Source organism: Martes martes (assembly GCF_963455335.1).
Source record: "Martes martes genome assembly, chromosome: 1".
NCBI lineage: Eukaryota > Metazoa > Chordata > Mammalia > Carnivora > Mustelidae > Martes > Martes martes.
The window spans coordinates 59,287,865-59,303,458 of NC_137888.1; the positions used below are offsets into that span (position 1 = coordinate 59,287,865).

General features: G+C 38.3%; 1 protein-coding gene across 1 annotated transcript in view; it reads right to left on the bottom strand.

Annotated features, from left to right (window-relative positions):
* Positions 1–15,594, bottom strand: part of CFAP44 (cilia and flagella associated protein 44) — a 167,528-nt gene that overhangs the window by 122,702 nt on the left and 29,232 nt on the right. The window contains exons 9-13 of the mRNA XM_080822400.1: positions 14,427–14,591; positions 4,138–4,293; positions 3,691–3,738; positions 2,428–2,527; positions 1,787–1,881 (exon numbers count right to left, since the gene is read on the bottom strand). Coding sequence (XP_080678526.1) covers positions 1,787–1,881; positions 2,428–2,527; positions 3,691–3,738; positions 4,138–4,293; positions 14,427–14,591 — 564 coding nt within the window. The remainder of the gene's footprint in view (positions 1–1,786; positions 1,882–2,427; positions 2,528–3,690; positions 3,739–4,137; positions 4,294–14,426; positions 14,592–15,594) is intronic.

Here is a 15,594-nt window from a genome sequence, read left to right on the forward strand (position 1 = left end):
TATGAGAGTCTTGGTAATAAGAAAAAACTGTATTCCGTCCAACTCCAGTTGAATGTTGTTAATTCAATAAATATTTGCTATGTGTCTAAATGTACTATAGAGGCACTAGAGGTTCAAAGTAGAATAGAGTGTAATTGTCACCCATGAAGAACAGTCTGGTGGGAAAGAGACAATAAAGCAATTCATCTTAGTGCATTGTGTAAAGGTTCATAAAATTAGTATATACATAGTCCTTTAAAAAAAAATCATAGAGGGAGGAGTGCCTAGCTCTACCTGAATGAAGGTAGGGTCACAGAGGGCTATGCAGAGAGGATGTCTGACCTGAGCTGAGTCATAAAGATATGGAGTTTTCTAGAGAAGCAAAAGGGTTTAAAGATGAGGCATTTAATTTTTGCATGATATCCAGTGATCAGTACTTGGATAGGAGGCTGAAAAAGGAAACATTCTATGGACATTGCACAGCCATCTGTAGAAATGATTTAATTATATGGCTATAATTGAAATACTTCAGGTAAGAGTGTAAATGAAGCGGGATAAAAAGTCAGCCTGGTTTGGTAAGACAAACACTCTGTGGTTTCTCCTTATTCTAACCTTTTCATTGTTCTGCCTCTAATCCCAGGCCTGAGTTCTACTCCTGGTCTTGATTCCATCCATTTCCACATTTATCTTGGTCCTGGAACAATTTCTCTTTGATTTCAACCCAAAATAGTAAGGATAAAACATTCCTCAAATACTCCCATGATATTTTAAAAACTTGGCTGCAAATTCTTTGGCATGTCCCCCCATAAAGAGATGCCATTTAGGTCCCTCCCCTCCTTGAATCTGGTTGGGCCTTGTGACTGCTTCACTCAGGTGAGTACAGAACAACTGACATTATATGACTTCCAAGTCTGGTTCTAAAAGGCCCACAGCATCTGCCTGTTTATTGGAACACTAGATCTTAGAGCCCTGAGCTGCCATTTAAGAAGTATGTGCCTACCCTGAGGCCACCATGCTGTGGTGAAGCAGAAGCCCCATGAAGAAGCTATTAGGTAGGCACTCCTATTGACAGTCCAGCTTAGCCCAGTCTTCAGCCCAGGTGCCAGACTGATGATAAAGAAGGCTTTACATGATTCCAGGCCCCAGACACAATGAAGCAGAGACAATCCACTGCTGTTGTCACCTGTCTGATTTCCCAATCCAGACAGCATATGAGCAAAATAAAAAGATTGCTGTTTTATGCCACTACATTTTGCAATAGTTCAGTACATAGCAATAGATAACTAGGACAACTCCCTATCTGCCTAATTTTTTTTCCATAGGCCTTATTATCTAACATATCACATATGTTACTTATTTTTCCTTATTGTCCATTTCTGCTTCCTCTCTCCCACTAAAGCGTAAGATGCATGTGGCCAAGTATTTTTGTCTTTCTGTTCATTGCTATATTCCCAGAAGCTAGACCAAGACCCAGCACATTGCAGGCAGGCTGGGAATATAAACAGAAGAAATGAAATCACAGTCAGCTAGATGACAGATATAAAATAATTACTCAACAGAATTTTGTGTAACATGAAATGATTACTAACTTGCAAGTGGCATAAAAATAGATTTTTATTAAAACAGGACCAGAACCACAAAAGCAAGGTCATATGATTTCTATCAAATTCTGAATGAGTGAATAAACTAAGTTAAAAGTTTTATTCTTCTCCAAAATCCAGAGTCATAAAATAGATTTCTAAGAAATAGCACTGATATACCATATTTACCAATACATTCCAGCAGAAGTTTGTCATCATTAACTCACCAGTTGGGGTACCCAAGCAAGGGCAGTACCTCCCTGTTTGAATTTCATCTGAGCCAAAGGAGTTTTGCTCGCAAAATCATAGATTCTAACATAGCCTACAGAAAGACAGTTTTAAAAGAAACAAATTATATATATGTCATCTTTTAAAATAACCTTGGCTCACTTAACATGTTAAGCATTATAACAAGAAATTTCATACATAAATAAACTAATAATCTAATATGTTTTCTTTAGTCAAAAATTTACGTGAATACCCTCAACCAGGTAATTTGTAATCATGAATAATAAAGCAAACAACTGATGACTGACTGATGGATTAATTTCACTTTGCATAACCCACAAAGATTCACCACACATCAAGGAAGGAGGAAGGTGAAAAAAAAAAAATAGGAAAGGCATGAATGTGGATAATACCAAAATGAATGGCATTTTTGTATCTTACCATATCCTTAATCTTTCACAATAACCAAGGTTGATGTACTTTAGTTCCTCTCTCCTCCACAAAAACTCACTTCACTTGCATCAAGAGGCTTACCTTTTGGAAAATTTCTCAAATGCTTTTCATCAAACACATATAAAATTTGGGGTGGAAAACAAAACAAAAAAGACCAGATGTATTTTCATTTGGAGTTCTTACTCACAATCCAAGGCAGTAGTGGCCATGAGGTAAGTGAGGGGAGAGACTGCCAAGGCTTCAACAGCTCCAGAATGGAAGGAGAAGAGGCAGTCTGGATCTTGAGTCTGATAATAAAAAGAAATCCCATTAGATCTTAAAGAAAAGTTAACATCAAATTAAGCTCAAGTTTTTAAAAAATATATAAATAGAACCCTATAACACATGTGTGATTTTATCTGAATAGAAATTTTTTTTTAAAGATTTTATTTATTTATTTGACAGAGAGAGATCACAAGTAGGCAGAGAGGCAGGCAGAGAGAGAGGAGAAAGCAGGCTCTCCAGTGAGCAGAGAGCCCGATGTGGGGCTCGATCCCAGGACCCTGGGATCATGACCTGAGCCGAAGGCAGAGGCTTTAACCCACTGAGCCACCCAGGTGCCCCTGAATAGAAATTTTTAAAAGCATAATAGGTTGGGGCACCTGGGCATCTCAGTCAGTTAAGCATCTGACCTTTAGTTTCTGCTCAGGTCATGATCTCAGGGTGGTGAGATCAAGTCCCATGTCAGGCTCCATGCTCAGCAGGGAGTCTACTTGAGATTCTCTCTCTCCCTCTCCCCTTGTCCCTCCCATCTCTAAAATAATAAACAAATCTTTTTAAAAAGCAAAAGCATAAAAGGCTAGAAAGAGTTCTGGACTTTGGAATTAGGAAAAACAGTATTGGCTTTGCACTTGAAGGCTTTCCATTTCATCACCAGTAAAATGAGGTGATGGCAACTGTCCACCCATTCATCAGGGTAGCTATGAGGGATGTAGAAGATAATATAAATGAAAATACCATAAGTTTATGACAACTGTAAAGCACTGGATAACATGAGGCACTATCATTGCCACTTTTCTAGTAAAGTTTGCTGAGATAGTTCATTTTTTAAATAAAATCAGACAGAGAGAGAGAATAAATTCTCAGGACTAGGACATGTTGGACAAGTTTTTGATGGGAACAATGATCAAATATAGAGAAAGATAAAGTATTTTTTATTTTTTTTTAAGATTTTATTTATTTATTTGACAGACAGAGATCACAAGCAGGCAGAGAGGCAGGAAGGGAAACAGGCTCCCCGTTGAGCAGAGCCTGATGTGGGGCTCGATCCCAGGACCCTGGGATCATGACCTGAGCTGAAGGCAGAGGCTTTAACCCACTGAGCCACCCAGGTGCCCCAAGATAAAGTATTTTTTAAAGAAGAATAACAGACTTTTGTTATAAGAATTAGGGGGGAAAGTAGACAACTTACGATATTTGAAAAACTAAGGTCAAGCTTCCATATGGCTCCATTGGCATCCTAAAAAATTAAATAACCAATAATAGTTCATCATTTTTAACTCCTATCAAATGAAAAGAATTTTCTTCTAGTTAAAGAACAAACAATAATATCAAAACCTTACATATGTTTTAAAGTGTGACTGAAATTTAACAAAAGCAATTGCTATATATCTTAGAACACACAATAAAGGAAACATTTTCATAATACATATATAGTCAGTTTAATATAATAAGAATGCTAATTGGTTTTTGTGTATAAAATACAGGTTAACTAAATACCAAAATTCAGGTGGTCTTATTGACTTATCAATAGTAGTCTTCATAGTAAAATGGACTTATAGGGACAATAAATTATGTTATGATTTTTATTTTTTGTCTAGGTAACTTTAAAGAGCCAAGAGAAAAGAACACAACTTACCTGAGCCAACCAAAAATTACTTCCAATCTCGTTCATTTTTATCATAGAGAAGAGTTTGACATTCTTGCCTACTTGAAGTTCATTAATGGGCTCGATCTCTAACAATCCAGTATCATCAATAGAATCAGCAGTGTCTACTGTCTCAAAATCCCAGATCTTATAAAATAAGAAAATACTTTAATCAATGAGAAGTTTCTGAATTTATATTTTCTATAAGAAGAGGCCCTGATTGATGGCAGAGGAGTAGGAGACCTTAGTTTCATCTGGTCCCAGGAATTCAGCTAGGTAGCTATCAAATCACTCTGAACATCTGTGAACTCAACTGGAGATATAAAAAAAGAATAGCTGCAACTCTAAAAATAGAACAGTGACCATTTCCTGCAAGGCAGAAGGTGTGGAGAAGTGAATCCAAGGCGATATATAGGAGGACAGACCATGGGGTTGGGGGAGGAATCTTCCATAAGCCAGCTACCAGAAAGTGATATAGCAGCACAGCACAAAATCAGAACTTTTAGAAGTCTGCTCCTGTGAGGGATGTCCCGCCTGAAAGGTGATCAGGAGGTAAAACCGGCAGAATCTTAGCTGGGACAGTATGGTCTCAGAATCCCCAAGGTCATAGGAAGACCTGTGGTGCCTAAGAGCTGCAGAGCTCCTAGGCATTGGAGTGAGGAAGCCAGCTCCTATCAGTGAGCCCAGGAGAGGGCTCTCAGCTCAGGGTTGCCAGAAACCATGAACTGTGGCACAGTCATTCCACTGCTCTCTGAATAGGAGCCCAACAAGTGGCAGAACCGAGGAGACTCCTCTTCCTCCCCAAGGAAGAGTGGCATGGGGGCATGCCAGAGAGGTTGCAGGGTTTAGAGACTCAAAACAGGGTTGCATGCCTGAGGCTGAAATGCTCTATCACAGACTAAGTGAGCACAGTGTGTGGATGGAGAACAAGGAGATGGGAGTGATGGACTGCTTTTCTCTGGGGGCTCACTGAGGAGTGGGGCCCCAAGCTCTAGGCTCTGGGGCTGGAGATGGAAGGACACCATGTTCATTCTCATCCTCTAAAGCTGTGTGGAAAGTCTTCAGGAACAAAAGCCACCTAGAGCAATCCTCAGGAGCTGCTTACTTAGCCTGGCCCCCTGCCATAGGCAGTGAAATTTAGCCTGGGGCAAAGACACCTGAGAATCAGTAAAACAGGCTCTTTCCCCAGAAGATCAGCAAGAACATCCAGTTAAGAGCAAGTTCACTGATTGTAGGGAACTGCAAAATTCCAGTGCTATGGGAAAATAGTCTATAGAATTCATGGGGTTTTTGCCCATGATTCTTTAGTCTTTCATTTTTATTTTTTTTCTTTTTCCCCTTTCAACCAATTTCTTATTTTATCAACTCTTTTTTTAAAAATCTTTTTAATTTTCATTTTTATAGTAACATTCTATCTTTTCATTGTATTTAATTTTATTTTTGTATACATATAATTTTATCTTTCTTTACATTTTGGGATGCAGTTTCTTCTAACCAACTAAAATACACCCTAAATCTAGTGTATAGTTCTGTTCTCTTCACTTGTCTGATCATATTATTTTTTCTTCTTATTTTTTTAATCTTTTTTTTTCTTTTCATTAGTCTTTTTAAATTTTCCTCTTTACAGTTACATTCCAACATTTCAATGTATTACATTTTTTTCTCTCTTTACAATTTTGAAATCTAGTTTCTTCTAAGATACCAAAACACATCCAAAATCTGGTATATGGCTCTGTTCTATTCACCAGCCTGATCATATTCTCTCTCCACACCCCCACCCCCAGTTCAGATCTCTTCTGATTTGTTAAGTGTGTATTTCTCTAGGGTCATTGTTGCCCTTTAAGTATTTTATTCTCTTGTTCATCTATTCTTCTATGGACAAAATGACAAGATGGAAAAACTCACTTCAAAAAAGAGAGCAAGAGGCACTACTGACTGCCAGGGACCTAATTAATATGAACATTAGTAAGATGTTGGAACTAGAGTTCAGAATAATTATTATAGAGATACTGGCTGGGCATGAAAAAAAAGCATAGAAGACACTAAAGCATCCCTTCCTGGTGAAATAAAAGAACTAAAATCTAATCAAGTTGAAATCAAAAAGGCTATTAATGAGATTTAATAAAAAATGGAGGCTCTAACTGTGTGGAAAAATGAGGCAGAAGAGAGAGTCAGTGATATAGAACATCAAAATGATGGAGAATAAAAGAAGCTAAGAAAAAGATAAACAGCTACTGGATCATGAGGGAAGAATTTGAGAGACAAGTAATAACATAAAGTGAAACAATATTAAAATAGTTGGGCTCCCAGAAGAAGAGGAAAGAGAGAGAGAAGCAGAAGGTATACTGGGTCAAATTATAATGGAGAAGTTCCCTAATCTGGGGAAGGAACCAGGCATTCAAGTCCAGCAGGCTCAAAGAACCCTGCTCAAAAAAAAAAAAAAAAGAATCAATAAAAATAGGTCAGCACTGGGGTGCCTGGGTGGCTCAGATATTAAGCATCTGCCCTCGACTCAGGTCATGATCCCGGGGTCCTGGAATCAAGCCCCACACTGGGTTCCCTGCTCAGTGGGAGGCCTCCTTCTCCCACTCCCATTCCCCCTGCTTGTGTTCCCTCTCTTGCTGTCTCTCTGTCAAATAAATAAAATCTTTTAAAATAAATAGGTCAACACCGCAATATACAATAGTAAAACTTGCAAATCTCAGAGACAAAAAGAAAATCCTAAAAGCAGCTTGAGACAAGAGGTCCATAACCTACAAGGGTAGAAATATTGGACTGGCAGCAGATCTATCCACAGAGCCCTGGCAGGCCAGAAAGGACTAGCATGATATATTCAGGGTGCTAAATGAGAAAAATATGCAGCCAAAAATATTTTATCCAGCTAGGATGTCATTCAAAATAGGAAAGATAAAAAGATTCTAGGACAAACAAAAACTAAAAGAATTTGTGATAGCTAAACCAGCCCTTCGAGAAATGTTAAAAGTTGGGGCGCCTGGGTGGCTCAGTGGGTTAAAGCCTCTGCCTTCGGCTCAGGTCATGATCCCAGGGTCCTGGGATCAAGCCCCACATCCGGCTCTCTGCTCAGCGGGGAGCCTGTTTCCCCCCGCTCTCTCTCTGCCTCTCTGCCTACTTGTGATTGCTGTCTGTCAAATAAATAAATAATAATCTTAAAATTTAAAAAAAAAAGAAATATTAAAAGTGATCCTTTAAGTAATACAGTTCAGAGAGGAACAGAGACAACATACAGAAACAGTGACCTTACAGGTAATACAATAGCACTAAAATCATATCTTTCAATAGTTACTCTGAATGTAAATGCACTAATTGCCCCCCAGTCAAAAGGTACAGGGTATCATATTGGATTAAAAAACAAGCCCCATTGATAAGCCATCTTGAAGACTCACTTCAGATCCAAAAACACCTTCAGATTTAAAGTGAAGGGGTAGAAAACCATTTTTCATGCTAATGGGCATCAAAAGAAACCTGGGATGGCAATTCTTATATCAGACAAATTAGATTTTAAATCAAAGACTGTAAAAAGAGATGAGGAAGGACACTATATCATAATTAAAGGGTCTATCCAGCAAGAATATTTAATAATTGTAAATATTTATGCCCTTAACATGGGTACAGCCAATTATATAAGCAAATTACTAACAAAATCAAAGAAACACATCAATAATAATACAATAATAGTAGGGGACATTACACCCCACTCACTGCAATGGACAAATCATCTAAGTGGAAGATCAACAAGAAAACAAGGGCTTTGAATGACACACTGGACCAGATGGACTTCACAGGTATATTCAGAGCATTCCATCCTAAAGCAAGAGAAACCACCTTCTTCTCAAGTACACATGGAACATTCTCCAGAACAGATCACATACTGGGTCACAAATAAGTTCTCAACTAGTACCAAAAGATTGGGATCATTCCCTGCATATTTGTGGACCACATGCTTTGAAACTAGAACTCAATCATAAGAGGAAATTTGCAAAAAAGAAACAAAAAAACAAAAAACCCTCATATACATAGAGGCTAAAAAGCATCCTACTAAAAAATGAATGGGTCAACCAGGAAATGAAAGAAGAATTTAGGGGCACCTGGGTGGCTCAGTCAGTTAGTCATCTGCCTTCAGCTCAGGTCATGGTTCCAGGATCCTGGGATCGAGCCCCACTTTGGGCACCCTGATCAGCAGGGAACCTGCTTCTCACTCTTCTCCCACTAATTCTCTCTCTCTCACACACACTCTCTCTCTCTCTCTCACTACTTTCTCTCTCTCTCTGTCTCTCTCTCGGTATCCCTCTCTCTCGGTATCTCTCTCCCTCTTTCTCTCTCTCTCTCTCTCAGTATTTCTCTCTCTTGGTATTTCTCTCTCTTCCTCTCAAATAAAATAAATAAAAATCTAAAAGAAAAGGAATTTTAAAAATTCATGGAAACAAATGAAAATGAAAATGAAAATACAACTCTTCAAAACCATTAGGATGCAGCAAAGGCAGTCCTTAGAGGGACGCATATAGCAATATAAAGCTTTCTCAAGAATTAAGTTCTCAAATATAAAACCTAACCTTACATCTAAAGGAGCTAGAGGAAGAACAGCAGATAAAGCCTAAACGCAGCAGAAGAGAATTGATAAAGATTAGAGCAGAAATCAATGAAATATAAACCAAAAGAACAGCAGAACAGATCAACAAAACTAAGAGCTGGTTCTCTGAAAAAATTAATAAAATTTATAAACTCCTGGTCAGACTTACCAAAAATTAAAAAGAAAGGACCAAAATAAATAAAATCATGAATGAAAGAGGAAAGATCACAACCAACAATGAAAAATTCAAACAATTATAAGAACATATTATGAGCAACCACATGTCAACAAATTAGGCAATCTGGAAGAAATGGATACATTCCTAGAGACATAAAACTATCAAAACTGAAACAGGAAGAAATAAAAAACCTGAACAGACCCACAACCAGCAAGGAAATTGAAGCAGTAATCAAAAATCTCCCAACAAACAAGAGTCAAACAAGGGTCAGATGGCTTCCCAGGGGAATTTTATCAAATATTTAAAGAAGAATTAATACCTATTTTTCTGAAGCTGTTTGAAAAAAAAAGAAAAAGAAAAAGAAATAAATGGAAGGAAAACTTCCAAACTTATTTGATGAGGCCACCATTACCTTAATCACAAAACCAGATAAAGACCCCACCAAAAGAGAATTACAGACCACTATTCCTGATGAAGATGGACGTCAAAATTTTCACCAAAATACTAGCTAATAGAATCCAGCAGTACATTAAAAGGATTATTCACCACAGGGGCACCTGGGTGGCTCAGTGGGTTAAAGCCTCTGCCTTCGGCTCAGGTCATGATCCCAGGGTCCTGGGATCGAGCCCCGCATCGGGCTCTCTGCTCAGCAGGGAGCCTGCTTCCTCCTCTCTCTCTGCCTGCCTCTCTGCCTACTTGTGATCTCTATCTGTCAAATAAATAAATAAAATCTTAAAAAAAAAAAAAAAAAAAAAAAAAGAAAAAGGATTATTCACCACAACCAAGTGGGATTTATACCTGGGCTGCAAGGGTGGTTCAATATCCATAAAGCAATCAATGTGATACACAACATTAATAAGAGAAGAACAAGAACCATATGATCCCCTCAGTAGATGCAGAAGAAGCATTTTGACAAAGTACACCTTCTTTTTTCTTTTAAAGGTTTTATTTATTTGTCAGAACACAAGCAGAGGAGGGGTAGAGAGAGAGCAGTCTCCATGCTAAGCAAGGAGCCCAATGCAGGACTTGATCCCAAGACCCTGAGATCATGACCTGACCAAAAGGCAGATGCTTAACTAAGCCACCCAGGTGTCCCTACAGTATCCTTTCTTAAAACTCTTCAGTGTGTCATAGAGGGAACAATATCATGAAAGCTATATATAAAAAGCCTACAGCAAATATCATTCACAATGGGGAAAAACTTAGAGCTTTTCCCCTAAGGTCAGGAACATGGCAGAGATGTCCACTATCACTACTGTTGTTCAACACAGTACTAGAAGTCCAAACCTCAGCAATCAGACAATAAAAAGCCACCAAATGGGCAAAGAGGTCATCAAATTTTCATTCTTTGCAGATGACATGATATTCTATGTAGAAAACCCAAAAGACTCCACCCCAAAATTGCTAGAACTCATACAGGAATTCAGCAAAGTGGCAGGATATAATCAATGTACAGAAATAAGTTGCATTTCTATACACTAACAATGAGACAGAAGCAAGAGAAAGAAAGGAGTCAATTCCATTTACAATTGCACCAAAAACCATAAGATACCTATGAATAAATCTAATCAAAGAGGCAAAGAATCTGTACTCAAAAAACTATAGAACGCTCATGAAAGAAATTGAGGAAAACACAAAAAAATGGAAAAACATTCCAAGCTCATGGATTGAAAGAACAAATACTGTCAAATGTCTATGCTACCCAGAGCAATCTACATTCAGAGCAATTCCTATCAAAATACCATCAACATTTTTCACAGCAGTGGGACAAATAATCCTAAACTTTGTACGAAACCAGAAAAGACCCCAAATAGCCAAAGGAAATTTGTAAAAAGAAAAAGAAAGAGCCAAAGCCAGTGTCACAATTTCAGACTTAAAACTCTATCACAAAGCTGTAATAATCAAGACAGTATGGTACTGGCACAAAAATAGACACATAAATCAGTGGAACAGACTAGAGAACCCAGAAATGAACCCTCAACTCTACAGCCAACTAATCTTCCATAAAGCAGGAAAGAACATCCAGTGGAAAAAAAACAGTCTCTTCAACACATGGTGTTGAGAAAATTAGACAGCCACATCCAGAAGAATGAAACTGGATTGTTTCCTTACACCATACACAAAAACAGACTCAAAATGGATGAAAGACCTAAATGTGAGATAGGAATCCTTCAAAATCCTTGGGGATAACACAGGGAGCAACCTCTTCGACCTTGGCCATGACAACTTCTTGTTAGAAACATCACCAAAGGCAAGGGAAACAAAGGCAGAAATGAACTATTGAGACTTCATCAAGCTTTTGGTAAAGCTTTTGCACAGCAAAGGAAACAGTCAACAAAGCCAAAAGACAACTAACAAAATGGGAAAAGATATTTACAAATGCCTTATCAGATAAAGGGTTAGTATCCAAGATTTATAAGGTACTTATCAAACTCAATACCCAAAGAACTAATCAAATCAAGAAATGCACAGCAGGCATGAACAGACATTTCTCCAAAGAATACCTACAAATGGCCAATAGACACATGAAAAAATGCTCAACACCACTCAGTATTAGGGAAATACAAAGCAAAACCATAATGAGATACCACCTCACACCAGTTAGAATGGCTAAAATTAACAAGTCAGGAAACGACAGACATTGGCAAAGATGCTGAGAAAGGGGAACCCTCTTACACTGTTGGTAGGAAGGCAAGCTGGTACAGCCACTCTCGAAAACAGCATGGAAGTTCCTCAAAAAGTTGAAAATAGGGGCACCTGGGTGGCTCAGTGGGTTAAAGCCTCTGCCTTCGGCTCAGGTCATGATCCCAGGGTCCTGGGATCGAGCCCCACATTGGGCTCTCTGCTCAGCAGGGAGCCTGCTTCCTCCTCTCTCTCTGCCTGCTACTCTGCCTACTTGTGATTTCTCTCTGTCAAATAAATAAATAAAAATCTTTAAAAAAAATAAAAAATAAAATAAAAAATAAAATAAAAAAAAAAAAAAGTTGAAAATAGAGCTACCCTACAACCCAGCAATTGCACTACAGGGTATTTACCCCCAAAATACAAATGCAGTGATCCAAAGAGGCATCTGCACCCCAATATTTATAGCATCAATGTCTATAATGTCCGCATCAACGTTCAAACTATGGAAGGAGCCCAGATGTCCATTGACAGATGAATGGATAAAGAAGATGTGGTATATACACACCACACACACACACACTCACACAAAATGGAATACTACTCAGCCATCCAAAAAATTGAAATCTTGCCATTTACAACAATGTGATTGGAACTAGAGGGTATTATGCTAAGCAAAATAAGTCAATCAGAGAAAGAAAATTATCATATGATCTCACTCATATGTGGAATTTAAGAAACAAAACAGAGGATTATAGGGGAAAAGAAGAAAAAAAATGAAACAAGACAAAATCAGAGAGAGAGATAAGCCATAAGAGACTCTTAATCATAGGAAACAACTTCAGGGTTGCTGGAGGGGAGAGGGTCAGAGGAAGGGGGAGCTGGGTAATGGAAATTGATGTGATGTATTGAACACTGGGTATAAAACTGGTGAATCACTGTTCTCTACATCTGAAATTAATAATACATTATATGTTAATTGAATTGAATTAAAAATTTAAAAAATTAAGAAAAAAGAAAGAAAAGGTCCTGATTTTATTTTTCCAAAAGTCATTTCTTCTTCATGCAAATTAGCAAGTAGGTGTAATGGGAACACCAGCCAAAACGTGATCCCTGGGATATTGCTTCCAACTGGAAAATAATAAATTATAATAGTTTCCTCTGTATATATGGAGATTAGTGAGAAAATACAGCCTGAATAAGAATTCTAATTTGCCCAATGTCAAGGTATTTGTCAGGTCTTTCTGGATATAAAGTGTCCCTAAGGAGTAAATGGTTCCATTATTCAGCGAGACACAATGATGAGCCCTGTTTTGATTTTACCAGTGATCCCCTGGAAAGGGGAAATAGGCCTCCTTAATGATTCAAGCACAATCTTCATTATAAGAGGAGAAAATGGATGTAGATGATGTCTTCACAGAAAATGGTTCTCATTATTGATTTAGACTATAGCATTCAGGTAAAGATTGTTGTCCTGGGACAGGAGAACAGAATGCTATGGAAAGCATGAGGGAACACAGATTCACCTCAGGAGACAGAGAGATTGAGAAGGACTTCTCTGTGAAGTACCAAAGCTACCCTGGATGAATCTATTGACACACCCCATCCTTTTAACCTAGGCTCAATAACTCAGCCTTTGAGAAAGTATCTTTCAAAGAGATTTGGTGTTGTCTCCTAGGCTAGCCTTGTCGGGAGAGGCCCAAGTCCTAGGTTAGAACTAACTCCTGGGAATGGGGTAGATTTTTCCTAAAGGATTAGATGTAGAGATTTACTGTAAAAGACTAAAGAAATTAGGGTGAAATTTTTAAAAGAAGCCAGTTTAGAAATTGGTGGTGTTCATGAAGGGACCCTCTGTGAAGTATTTGACTTCTTTTCTCTTGAGGTTTCCTTCCAGTTGGTATTTTGACATTTTGGAGTGACATATATCTCAGAAGCATAGTGAATATACTATATGACGAACAAAAGGACATAAAAATTTCCCAGAACAATGAGTAAAATCTAACAAAATTAAATTTAATATGATAAATGTAAAAATGTATACTTGGGTTCAAAAACCAATGGCAAGAAGAGTGGGATAGATATGTTTAATACACTGTTTAAACCCTAATAAGCACAATAGGTATCATAGAATGACCAGACTATTTTCAAAAATATAGTCTTACTTCTCATAATAATGCTTCCTAAATAACACCCTGAGAATACTACCACTCTCTTATGAAAGGCACCAGTAGGGAGATGTACCAAGAGGACCACAAGGCAAATCAGCAGCCTCCAGCTTTGCCAGCAACAACTGGGTACATACACATGAGTGGGTGGGAGAAGATGTAGGACAACAATCAGGAGCACTTAGATGTTGGAGCCATGTTCCAGCTTAGCCCACACTATAGACAGGATAGTGTCTACAGGAGAGGACAAGTGAGTTCACCAGTGTAAGGAGCAAGGTGAGGGGAGCTGCCATATGCAAACCTCATCAGCTCACTTTTCAGTGTATTTCTAATTGGTAACCTCAGTCAAAAATAAGAAGTGTTTGGTATTTTTGCCCCTAGAAAATGGCCCATTCATACTGTGTGTTTTGAAAGGACATCAGTATCCACTATGTTCTGCTAAAATAGGTTTTCATTTTCTGAAACTACTATGTCAACAACAGAATCAAAATAACAAAAGGTCCCCTCATAAAATGCACTCCAAACATGCTGTAAATTAACTTTGACTAGAATTTAAATATTTACCACAAGGAAAACATTATCTAAAATACATTGGCCCTGGGAGTCGATGACCACTGATCTTTTTCATAAAGTGACCTTTGTGGGAAAGAAGAATCTGATCAAACTAACAGGGTGATCTGGAAGGCTTTGATGTGGGTGCTACTGATCTAGTGCCAAGAAAACTTACCCTAATACATCCATCTGCCCCAATGGTGATAACTTCGCCCTCATCCAGCATTATCTGGTTAATGGGACCCTGATGACAAGACTTCCTTGCAGCTCGACAGAGCTCAACCTTGATGAGGCCGCCTTCCCACAACAGCATGTTGCCCCACTCTGATCCTGAGAGCACCTGGCAGGTATGCGGAAAGGAAGGAATGTGCATTAAAAACATACATACATGGATATTTAGCTCTCAAAAGGCAGGTGAGAATTATTTTTATAGCTTATCTCTCTTGATTATGAAAGTTAAAAAAAAGTAGAGAAAAATAGGAAACTATAAATATGAAAATTCGCCACTTTGGAAACAACAACTAATCACATTTGGATGTATTTCTTCCTAGCATTATGGGTGGTTTTACATCATTGTAATTAGGCTGTGCATTGCTAGTAATTTCTCAAACATATCTATAATAGCTTTCTTTGTATATCTCTTAGGGGCATAATCCAGGAGTAGAATCACTGGGTCAAAAATTAGAGACGTGTTTAAACCCTTGATAGACAAGATTCTATTTTTTCTTCTTCTGTTTTGTTTTTTATTTTTATTTATTTTTATTTTTTTAATTTCTTTTCAGTGTTCCAGAATTCATTGTTTATGCGCCACACCCAATGCTCCATGCAATATGTGTCCTCCATAATACCCACCACCAGGCTCACCCAACCTCCCACCCCCACCCCTCCAGAACCCTCAGATTGTTTTTCAGAGTCCATAGTCTCTCATGGTTCATCTCCCCCTCCAATTTCCCCCAACTCCCTTATATTTTTTTATTATGTTCAATTAGCCAACATATAATACATCATTAGTTTTTGATGTAGTGTTCAACAATTCATTAGTTGCATGTAATACCCAGTGCTTATCACACATGCCCTCCTTAATACCCACCGCCCAGTTACCCTATCCCCCCACCCCCCTCCTTTCTGTAACCCTCAGCTTGTTTCCCAGAGTCCAGAGTCTCTCATGGTTTGTCTCCCTCTCTGATTTCCCCCCATTCAGTTTTCTCTCCCTGTGGCCCTTCACACTATTCCTTATGTTCCACATATGACTGAAACCATGTAATAATTATCTTTCTCTCCTTGACATATTTCACTTAGCATAATACCCTCCAGTTCCATCCATGTCGATGCAAGTGGAGGGT